Genomic DNA, 12,555 nt, shown 5'->3' on the forward strand with positions numbered 1-12,555 from the left:
GGGGAATGGGGGCAGCAGGGAGCCACAGACTGAGAGTTATATAGTGGGAGGAGCAGGGTCCCCAGCAGCACAGAGTATATCAGGAGATGAGTGATGTGTCAGTGAGGACAGGGCTGCATGTGACAGGGGCAGTGACATGATGTGAGGAGAGGAATGGAGGCAGCAGGAAGCCACCGACTGAGAGTTATATAGTGGGAGGAGCAGGGTGCCCAGCAGCACAGAGTATATTAGGAGATGAGGGATGTGTCAGTGAGGACAGGGCTGCATGTGACAGGGGCAGTGACATGATGTGAGGAGGGGAATGGAGGCAGCAGGAAGACACAGACTGAGCGTTATATAGTGGGAGGAGCAGGGTCCCCAGCAGCACAGAGTGTATCAGGAGATGAGTGATGTGTCAGTGAGGACAGGGCTGCATGTGACAGGGGCAGTGACATGATGTGAGGAGGGGAATGGAGGCAGCAGGAAGACACAGACTGAGCATAATATAGTGGGAGGAGCAGGGTCCCCAGCAGCACAGAGTGTATCAGGAGATGAGTGATGTGTCAGTGAGGACAGGGCTGCATGTGACAGGGGCAGTGACATGATGTGAGGAGGGAATGGAGGCAGCAGGAAGCCACAGACTGAGAGTTATATAGTGGGAGGAGCAGTGTCCCCAGCAGCACAGAGTATATCAGGAGATGAGTGATGTGTCAGTGAGGACAGGGCTGCATGTGACAGGGGCAGTGACATGATGTGAGGAGGGGAATGGGGGCAGCAGGGAGCCACAGACTGAGAGTTATATAGTGGGAGGAGCAGGGTCCCCAGCAGCACAGAGTATATCAGGAGATGAGTGATGTGTCAGTGAGGACAGGGCTGCATGTGACGGTGGCAGTGACATGATGTGAGGAGGGGAATGGGGGCAGCAGGAAGCCACAGACTGATAGTTATATAGTGGGAGGAGCAGGGTCCCCAGCAGCACAGAGTATATCAGGAGATGAGTGATGTGTCAGTGAGGACAGGGCTGCATGTGACAGGGGCAGTGACATGATGTGAGGAGGGGAATGGGGGCAGCAGGGAGCCACAGACTGAGAGTTATATAGTGGGAGGAGCAGGGTCCCCAGCAGCACAGAGTATATCAGGAGATGAGTGATGTGTCAGTGAGGACAGGGCTGCATGTGACAGGGGCAGTGACATGATGTGAGGAGGGGAATGGGGGCAGCAGGAAGCCACAGACTGAGAGTTATATAGTGGGAGGAGCAGTGTCCCCAGCAGCACAGAGTATATCAGGAGATGAGTGATGTGTCAGTGAGGACAGGGCTGCATGTGACAGGGCAGTGACATGATGTGAGGAGGGGAATGGGGGCAGCAGGGAGCCACAGACTGAGAGTTATATAGTGGGAGGAGCAGGGTCCACAGCAGCACAGAGTATATCAGGAGATGAGTGATGTGTCAGTGAGGACAGGGCTGCATGTGACAGGGGCAGTGACATGATGTGAGGAGGGGAATGGGGGCAGCAGGAAGCCACAGACTGAGAGTTATATAGTGGGAGGGGCAGGGTCCCCAGCAGCACAGAGTATATCAGGAGATGAGTGATGTGTCAGTGAGGACAGGGCTGCATGTGACAGGGGCAGTGACATGATGTGAGGAGGGGAATGGAGGCAGCAGGAAGCCACAGACTGAGAGTTATATAGTGGGAGGAGCAGGGTCCCCAGCAGCACAGAGTATATAAGGAGATGAGTGATGTGTCAGTGAGGACAGGGCTGCATGTGACCGGGGCAGTGACATGATGTGAGGGGAATGGAGGCAGCAGGAAGCCACAGACTGAGTTATATAGTGGGAGGAGCAGGGTCCCCAGCAGCACAGAGTATATCAAGAGATGGGTGATGTGTCAGTGAGGACAGGGCTGCATGTGACAGGGGCAGTGACATGATGTGAGGAGGGGAATGGAGGCAGCAGGAAGCCACAGACTGAGAGTTATATATTGGGAGGAGCAGGGTCCCCAGCAGCACAGAGTATATCAGGAGATGAGTGATGTGTCAGTGAGGACAGGGCTGCATGTGACGGTGGCAGTGACATGATGTGAGGAGGGGAATGGGGGCAGCAGGAAGCCACAGACTGATAGTTATATAGTGGGAGGAGCAGGGTCCCCAGCAGCACAGAGTATATCAGGAGATGAGTGATGTGTCAGTGAGGACAGGGCTGCATGTGACAGGGGCAGTGACATGATGTGAGGAGGGGAATGGGGGCAGCAGGGAGCCACAGACTGAGAGTTATATAGTGGGAGGAGCAGGGTCCACAGCAGCACAGAGTATATCAGGAGATGAGTGATGTGTCAGTGAGGACAGGGCTGCATGTGACAGGGGCAGTGACATGATGTGAGGAGGGGAATGGGGGCAGCAGGAAGCCACAGACTGAGAGTTATATAGTGGGAGGAGCAGTGTCCCCAGCAGCACAGAGTATATCAGGAGATGAGTGATGTGTCAGTGAGGACAGGGCTGCATGTGACAGGGCAGTGACATGATGTGAGGAGGGGAATGGGGGCAGCAGGAAGCCACAGACTGGGAGTTATATAGTGGGAGGAGCAGGGTCCCCAGCAGCACAGAGTATATCAGGAGATGAGTGATGTGTCAGTGAGGACAGGGCTGCATGTGACAGGGGCAGTGACATGATGTGAGGAGGGGAATGGGGGCAGCAGGGAGCCACAGACTGAGAGTTATATAGTGGGAGGAGCAGGGTCCACAGCAGCACAGAGTATATCAGGAGATGAGTGATGTGTCAGTGAGGACAGGGCTGCATGTGACAGGGGCAGTGACATGATGTGAGGAGGGGAATGGAGGCACCAGGAAGCCACAGACTGAGAGTTATATAGTGGGAGGAGCAGGGTCCCCAGCAGCACAGAGTATATCAGGAGATGGGTGATGTGTCAATGAGTACAGGGCTGCATGTGACAGGGGCAGTGACATGATGTGAGGAGGGGAATGGAGGCAGCAGGAAGCCACAGACTGAGAGTTATATATTGGGAGGAGCAGGGTCCCCAGCAGCACAGAGTATATCAGGAGATGAGTGATGTGTCAGTGAGGACAGGGCTGCATGTGACAGGGGCAGTGACATGATGTGAGGAGGGGAATGGGGGCAGCAGGAAGCCACAGCCTGAGAGTTATATAGTGGGAGGAGCAGGGTCCCCAGCAGCACAGAGTATATCAGGAGATGAGTGATGTGTCAGTGAGGACAGGGCTGCATGTGACAGGGGCAGTGACATGATGTGAGGAGGGGAATGGGGGCAGCAGGAAGCCACAGACAGTGATGGGGGCACAGCCCTCCATAAGCACCAAGACAACATGAAGATCCTATCACGCTGTTACGGGGAGACGGGAGTGAAATATATGGATGTGGCACAAAATCTATAGCTCAAACTTGTGTACATGGTTTCAGAAATAAAACGGAATGTGACTACTGAAGAAAGTTCTGTAACCCACAGCAAGCAGATTCCTGCGCAGCAATATTCAGACATGGCCAAAGCGTCCTCACTACATGGAATGAGAAGCACAAGGTGAAGTCTTACCGGCGTGTTGTCCGCACTTATCCCGAATCCTGGAATCAAGAACCTGTCATAACAAACAGAACATTCATTATTTATAACAGTTTCTTATATAGCGCACACATATTCTGCAGCGCTGTACAGAGACTATTATTATATAGAGCACACATTCCGCAGTGATGTACAGAGATTGTTATTACCAGTTATTATATAGCGCACACATTCCGCAGCGCTGTACAGAGACTATTATTACCAGTTATTATATAGCGCACACATATTCCGCAGCTCTGTACAGAGAGACTATTATTACCAGTTATTATATAGCGCACACATTCCGCAGCACTATACAGAGACTATTATTACCAGTTATTATATAGCGCACACATATTCCGCAGCACTGTACAGAGACTATTATTACCAGTTATTATATAGCGCACACATATTCCACAGCGCTGTACAGAGATTATTATTACCAGTTATTATATAGCGCACACATAGGTACTGCTTTCCTAGCACGGCGCCCACGATAAGCATCGCATTAATCGCAAGCATCTTATGTGTTTCTGCACCATAAGATGCATGCGATGCTTGCGACTACAGTGATTTTTTCATAGTATCCATTTTTATCGCATCGGTCGTACTGTTTTAATGTCATAAGATGCATGCGATGAAAGTATTTTTTTATCTTGGGCATTGTAAATCGCATGCATTGTATATTCTTAAACATACATACAATGTATGCGATGGATGCAATTTCATACATTTGGCGCTCACAGGCCCGTGCTCACAATGTTAAATGCACCCCCACGCCACGCCACGCCACGCCACGCCACCCCCCCCCCCCCCACTATTAACGTGAACCCGAAGCGTGGCGAGCGTAGCGAGCCCGCGAGGGGCGACTGTACGCGTCCTACGACCTTTTCCTACCCCCACTATCCACGTCGGCATGGTGTTGAGAATAGAAAGTGTGGCGACGCGGATACCTGTGAAGCACGCGAGGGGATAGAACCCATGACCTCAGCGCTGTGAGGTGGTAATGTAACCATTACACCATCCGTGCTGCCCCGTATATATAACACGTGGTGGGGATAGAACCCATGACCTCAGTGCTGTGAGGCAGTAATGCTAACCATTACACCATCCGTACTGCCCCGTATATATAACACATGTGGGGATAGAACCCATGACCTCAGTGCTGTGAGGCAGTAATGCTAACCATTACACCGTCCGTACTGCCCCGTATATATAACACATGGTGGGGATAGAACCCATGACCTCAGCGCTGTGAGGCAGTAATACTAACCATTACACCGTCCGTACTGCCCCGTATATATAACACATGGTGGGGATAGAACCCATGACCTCAGCGCTGTGAGGCAGTAATGTAACCATTACACCATCCGTACTGCCCTGTATATATAACACATGGTGGGGATAGAACCCATGACCTCAGCGCTGTGAGGCAGTAATGTAACCATTACACCATCCGTACTGCCCCGTATATATAACACATGGTGGGGATAGAACCCATGACCTCAGTGCTGTGAGGCAGTAATGTAACCATTACACCATCCGTACTGCCCTGTATATATAACACATGGTGGGGATAGAACCCATGACCTCAGCGCTGAGAGGCAGTAATGCTAACCATTACACCATCCGTACTGCCCCGTATATATAACACATGGTGGGGATAGAACCCATGACCTCAGCGCTGAGAGGCAGTAATGCTAACCATTACACCGTCCGTGCTGCCCCGTATATATAGCACATGGTGGGGATAGAACCCATGACCTCAGTGCTGTGAGGCAGTAATGCTAACCATTACACCATCCGTGCTGCCCCGTATATATATAACACGTGGTGGGGATAGAACCCATGACCTCAGTGCTGTGAGGCAGTAATATAACCATTACACCATCCGTGCTGCCCCGTATATATATAACACGTGGTGGGGATAGAACCCATGACCTCAGTGCTGTAAGGCAGTAATGTAACCATTACACCATCCGTACTGCCGGTATATATAACACATGGTGGGGATAGAACCCATGACCTCAGTGCTGTGAGGCAGTAATATAACCATTACACCATCCGTACTGCCCCGTATATATAACACATGGTGGGAATAGAACCCATGACCTCAGCGCTGTGAGGCAGTAATATAACCATTACACCATCCGTACTGCCCCGTATATATAACACATGGTGGGGATAGAACCCATGACCTCAGTGCTGTGAGGCAGTAATGTAACCATTACACCGTCCGTACTGCCTCGTACATATATATCACATGGGGGATAGAACCCATGACCTCAGCGCTGTGAGGCAGTAATGCTAACCATTACACCGTCCGTACTGCTCCGTATGTATAACACATGGTGGGGATAGAACCCATGACCTCAGCGCTGTGAGGCAGTAATGCTAACCATTACACCGTCCGTACGTACTGCTCCGTATATATAACACATGGTGGGGATAGAACCCATGACCTCAGCGCTGTGAGGCAGTAATGCTAACCATTACACCATCCGTACTGCCCGTATATATATCACATGGTGGGGATAGAACCCATGACCTCAGTGCTGTGAAGCAGTAATGCTAACCATTACACCGTCCGTGCTGCCCCGTATATATAACACATGGTGGGGGTAGAACCCATGACCTCACTTCTGGCAGTGGGGGAACCTGCAGCGCAGCAGCCAGGGCTGGATTTCCCGCCTAGGGGCGGCACCTGCTTGTGGCAGTACAGGATCCCCCATTCTCATGGGGGTATGTGAAATGCAGGAGCGGGGTCACGGGGATCTGCGATTAGCGGGAGGGAGCGGGGGTCTGCAAATTGAGGGGGGGGGGTTGTGGGGGTCCGTGAATCGCGGGAGGGGCGTGCGGAGTGCCGTAAATGAAGGGAGGGGGGGGGGGGTCATGTCGTGGGGTGCCGCGAATCGCGGGAGGGGGGGTGCCGTGAATCGTGGGAGGGGGCGCCGAAGGTGCTGTGGGGTTCCGTGAATCGCGGGAGGGGGTCTGCAAATCGCAGGAGGGGTTGCAGTGAATCGCAGGAGGGGGGGGGGGGTGCCGTGAATCACGGGAGGGGGCGGGGGTTTGCAAATCACGGGAGGGGGGCGCAAATCGCAGGAGGGGGTCCGCGGGGGGTACCGTGAATAGCGGGAGGGGGCTTGCGTCCGTAAATCATGGGAGGGGGGTCGCGGGTGTCCGGGGGGGGGGGGTGCGGGAGTGATGGTGGCTTTAGAGTAATGGGGGATGGTGGGCGTGTACTGTAGCCCTGGCTGGACACATTTTCCAGATCACCCAGCAGGTGCACAGGTGTACTCATTACTTACTGTATAATGGGGGGGGGGGGAGGGCATATTACATACATGTGACATGGGCACACAGGTGTAGTAGGTATAATGGGAAGGGCATAATACATACATGTGACACATCAGCACACAGGTGTAGTAGGTATAATGGGGAGGGCATATTACATACATTTGACACAGCACACAGGTGTAGTAGGTATAATGGGGAGGGCATATTGCATACATGTGACATCAGCACACAGGTGTAGTAGATATAAGGGGGAGGGCATATTATATACATGTGACATCAGCACACAGGTGTAGTAGGTATAATGGGGAGGGCATATTCCATACATGTGACATGTATCATCAGCACACAGGTGTAGTAGGTATAATGGGGAGGGCATATTCCATACATGTGACATGTAACATCAGCACACAGGTGTAGTAGGTATAATGGGGAGGGCATATTACATACATGTGACATCAGCACACAGGTGTAGTAGGTATAATGGGGAGGGCATATTACATACATGTGACATCAGCACACAGGTGTAGTAGGTATAATGGGGAGGGCATATTACATACATGTGACATCAGCACACAGGTGTAGTAGGTATAATGGGGAGAGCATATTACATACATGTGACATCAGCACACAGGTGTAGTAGGTATAATGGGGAGGGCATATTACATACATGTGACATCAGCACACAGGTGTAGTAGGTATAATGGGGAGAGCATATTACATACATGTGACATCAGCACACAGGTGTAGTAGGTATAATGGGGAGAGCATATTACATACATGTGACATCAGCACACAGGTGTAGTAGGTATAATGGGGAGAGCATATTACATACATGTGACATCAGCACACCGGTGTAGTAGGTATAATGGGGAGGGCGTATTACATACATGTGACATGTGACATCGGCACACAGGTGTAGTAGGTATTATGGGGAGGGCATATTACATACATGTGACATGTAACACCAGCACACTACATGTCTATAGTTACATTGTTATTCTGCAGGTCCGTGGGCTCCAGGTGACAGGGCCTACGCAGGGCGGGTGAAACCACCGCCATAACCCCACGTCCACGACGCATTGTCTCTCGCGTCCAGTCCACTCCACGCCAACCATGCACAGTGCGCCACCGGCCATTTAACTTCAGCTGTCCCTCCCTTCCAGCGCCTGGGAGGGGCATCCAACCCTGACTCCGCCCCTCGCAGCGCAGCTGCTACCTACGACAGGCACTCTGCAAACCCGGCATTCCCAACCACGGTCCTGTAGTGATATCCAGGCTTCAGCACAGATGGCTTAATCAGAATCCCTCAGATACTAATTAAGTCACCTGTGCTCAAGCCTGGATATCACTAAAACCTGCACTGTTGGTGTGCCATGAGGACCGTGGTTGGCAAAGCCTGCTGTAAACACACGTAGGGACTGGACAGAAGGTGGCGCTGTTACATTACAGCCGGGAGGTGGCGCTGTTACATTACAGCCGGGAGGTGGCGCTGTGACATTACAGCCGGGAGGCTGCACTGCTACAGTACATGGCTACCTGGACATGGTAGAGACTAGTTCCCATGCAGTATAGCTTACAGGAAGTGACGTTCAGTGAGGGCGGAAGTTGTTAGATGCCCTCACAACGTTTTTAAATTTATGTGTAATTCATGTAGGTGTCGTTTATTTTGTTTTATTTTTGCAGCATTGTACCCTCGCGGGCTCGCTACGCTCGCACGCTTCGGGCACGGTGGCTCGCTTCGCTCGCCACAGATTTATATTCCCCCTCCAGGTATACGTGGACCCAGGGCATGATGGGAAAATTACCTAAACTGCATGGGATCTAGACACTACCGTGGACATGGCTCTGTTACATGTGTACCGGTCTGAGAGGCAGCGTAGTTACATGGCTACCTGGACGTGGCGCTAATACATGACTACCTAGACGTGGCTCTGTTACAAGTGTACTGAGAGGTGGCGCTGATACATGGCTACCTGGTGGTAGCACTGTTACATGGAGACCTGGTGGTGTCACTGTTACATGGCTACCTGGAGGTGGCGCTGTTACATGGCTACCTGAAGGTTCGCTGATACATGGCTATCTGGAGGTGGCACTGATACATGATGGCTACCTGGAGGTGGCGCTGTTACATGGCTATTTGGAGGTGGCACAGTTACATGGCTACCTGGAGGTGGTGCTGATACATGGCAACTTGGATGTGGCACTGTGACATTACAGCCAGGAGGTGGCACTGATACATGACTACTTGGACGTGGCTCTGTTACATGTGTACCGAGAGGTAGGGCTAATACCTGACTCCCTGGACGTGGCTTTGTTACATGTTACTGAGAGGTGTCGTTGTTAGATGGCTACATGGAGGTGGCGCTGTGACATTACAGCCGGGAGCTTGCACTGCTACATGGCTACCTTGAGGTGGCGCTGATACATGGCTACCTGGTGGTGCTGATACATGGCTACCTTGTGGTGACACTGTTACATGGCTAACTGGAGGTTCGCTGATACATGGCTACCTGGTGGTGGCACTGTTACATGGCTACCGGGAGGTGGCACTGATACATGGCTACCTAGAGGTGGCAATGCTACATGGCTACTTGGTGGCAGCGCTGTTACATGGCTACCTGGTGGTGGTGCTGTTACATGGCTACCTGGAGGCGGCACTGTTACATGGCTACTTGGTGGCAGCGCTGTAACATGGCTACTTGGCGGCGGCGCTGTTACGTGGCTATCTGGAGTTGGTGCTGTGACATTGCAGCCGGGAGGTGGCATTGATACATGGCTATTGGGAGGTGGCGCTGATACATGGCTATAGGGAGGTGCGCTGATACATGGCTATAGGGAGGTGCGCTGTGACATTACAGCCGGGAGGCTGCACTGCTACAGTACATGGCTACCTGGACATGGCTCTGTTACATGTGTACCGGTCTGAGAGGCAGCATAGTTACATGGCTACCTGGACGTGGCTGTTACATGTTTACTGAGAGGTGGCGCTGTTATATGGCTACCTGGAGGTGGGCCTGCTACATGGCTACCTGGAAGTGGGCCTGCTGCATGGCTACCTGAAGGTGGCACGGTACTTCTTTACTTTCACGGCGCCAGCATGGCGCCGTGCTACTTCTGGCTTCTACGCTCGCCACAAACTATGTAAAATAAAGGAACTTAACGCCATGCCAACATGGATAGTTCATACCTCCACTATACATGTTGGCATGGAGTTGATTTTAAATAGTGTGGCGAGCGTAGCGAGCCACCGAGCCCGCAGCGTGGGCGAGTGAAGCGAGCCCCGCAAGGGGACTCAGACGCTGGCGCCGTGAAAGTAAAGAAGTACCGGTGGCACTGATACATAGCTACCAGGGGGTAGTGCTGTTACATGGCTACCAGGAGGTTCACTGATACATCGCTACCTGGTGGTGGCGCTGTTACATGCCTATCTAGATGTGGTGGTGATACATGGCTATTTGAAGGTGTCAGTTACGTGGCTACCTGGAGTTGGTGCTGTGACATTGCAGCCGGGAGGTGGCACTGATACATGGTTACCTGGAGGTGGCGCTGATACATGGCTACCTGGAGATGGTGCTGATACATGGCTACCTGTAGTAAACACTGTTACACAGCTATGCCAGTCTGGTGCCAGTCAGGCAGTGGCACTGTGACATCACAGCCGGTAGGTGGCACTGTGACATCACAGCCGGTAGGTGGCACTGTGACATCACAGCCGGTAGGTGGCACTGTTACAGGGCTACCTGGAGGTTCCCTGATACATGCCTACCTTAAGGTGGCAGATACATGGTTACCTGAACGTGGCGCTGTGACATTACAGCCAGGAAGTGGCGCTGATACATGGCTACCTGGAGGTGGCTCTGTTACATGTGTACCGAGAGGTGGTGCTGATACATGGCTATTTGGATTTGGCCCAGTTACATTGCTATCTGGAGGTGGTACTGATACATGGCTACCTGGATGTGGCGCTGTGACGTTACAGCCGGGAAGTGGCACTGTTACATGGCTACCAGGAGGTGGTGCTGATATATGGCTACCTGGTGGTTGCGCTGTTACATGGCTACCTAGAGGTGGTGCTGATACATAGCTATCAGGCGATGGAACTGATGCATGGTTACCTGGAGGTGCCTCTGATACATGGCTACCTGAATGTGGCGCTGATACATACCTGACATATTAATGGTTATTGGATGTTAGTCCCCGCAGTACAGCACATGAAGCAGGTGCCTGGCACAGCTGGTATATCACTGGTTATAGGGTGTTAGTCCCTGCAGTACAGCACACGGAGCAGGTGCCCGGCACAGCTGGTATATTACTGGTCATAGGGTGTTAGTCCCTGCAGTACAGCACACGGAGCAGGTGCCTGGCACAGCTGGTATATCACTGGTTATAGGGTGTTAGTCCCTGCAGTACAGCACATGGAGCAGGTGCCTGGCACAGCTGGTATATCACTGGTTATAGGGTGTTAGTCCCTGCAGTACAGCACACGGAGCAGGTGCCTGGCACAGCTGGTATATGACTGGTTATTGGGCGAGTCCCTGCAGTACAGCACACAGAGCAGGTGCCTGGCACAGCTGGTATATCACTGGTTATAGGGTGTTAGTCCCTGCAGTACAGCACACGGAGCAGGTGCCTGGCACAGCTGGTATATCACTGGTTATAGGGTGTTAGTCCCTGCAGTACAGCACACGGAGCAGGTGCCTGGCACAGCTGGTATATCACTGGTTATAGGGTGTTAGTCCCTGCAGTACAGCACACGGAGCAGGTGCCTGGCACAGCTGGTATATTACTGGTTATTGGGTGTTAGTCCCTGCAGTACAGCACACGGAGCAGGTGCCTGGCACAGCTGGTATATTACTGGTTATTGGGTGACAGTCCCTGCAGTACAGCACACGGAGCAGGTGCCTGGCACAGCTGGTATATTACTGGTTATAGGGTGTTAGTCCCTGCAGTACAGCACACGGAGCATGTGCCTGGCACAGCTGGTATATCACTGGTTATAGGGTGTTAGTCCCTGCAGTACAGCACACGGAGCAGGTGCCTGGCACAGCTGGTATATCACTGGTTATAGGGTGTTAGTCCCTGCAGTACAGCACACGGAGCAGGTGCCTGACACAGCTGGTATATCACTGGTTATAGGGTGTTAGTCCCTGCAGTACAGCACATGGAGCAGGTGCCTGGCACAGCTGGTATATCACTGGTTATAGGGTGTTAGTCCCTGCAGTACAGCACACGAGCAGGTGCCTGGCATAGCCGGTATATGACTGGTTATTGGGTGAGTCCCTGCAGTACAGCACACAGAGCAGGTGCCTGGCACAGCTGGTATATTACTGGTTATTGGGTGACAGTCCCTGCAGTACAGCACACGGAGCAGGTGCCTGGCACAGCTGGTATATTACTGGTTATTGGGTGACAGTCCCTGCAGTACAGCACACAGAGCAGGTGCCTGGCATAGCCGGTATATGACTGGTTATTGGGTGACAGTCTCTGCAGTACAGCACACGGAGCAGGTGCCTGGCATAGCCGGTATATGACTGGTTATTGGGTGACAGGCCCTACAGTACAGCACACGGAGCAGGTGCCTGGCACAGCCGGTATATTACTGGTTATTGGGCGACATCTGGTTACATACAGATTACACACAGGACACATTGGTGGTACCTGGTAATTACCGATTACACACACAGATCACACACACACACAGGACACATTGG

At 52.3% G+C, this 12,555-nt stretch overlaps 1 protein-coding gene across 1 annotated transcript in view; it reads right to left on the reverse strand.

The window, feature by feature from the left end:
- Positions 1 to 8,025, reverse strand: part of LOC146043109 (ATP-dependent RNA helicase DDX25-like) — a 30,702-nt gene extending 22,677 nt beyond the window's left edge. The window contains exons 1-2 of the mRNA XM_083163539.1: positions 7,835 to 8,025; positions 3,542 to 3,584 (exon numbers count right to left, since the gene is read on the reverse strand). Of these exons, the coding sequence (XP_083019665.1) occupies positions 3,542 to 3,584; positions 7,835 to 8,023 (232 nt within the window). The 5' untranslated portion in view covers positions 8,024 to 8,025. The remainder of the gene's footprint in view (positions 1 to 3,541; positions 3,585 to 7,834) is intronic.
- Between the last annotated feature and the right edge of the window lie 4,530 nt (positions 8,026 to 12,555).

This window comes from Crinia signifera, chromosome 19, assembly GCF_055691185.1.
Source record: "Crinia signifera chromosome 19, ASM5569118v1, whole genome shotgun sequence".
Lineage (NCBI taxonomy): Eukaryota > Metazoa > Chordata > Amphibia > Anura > Myobatrachidae > Crinia > Crinia signifera.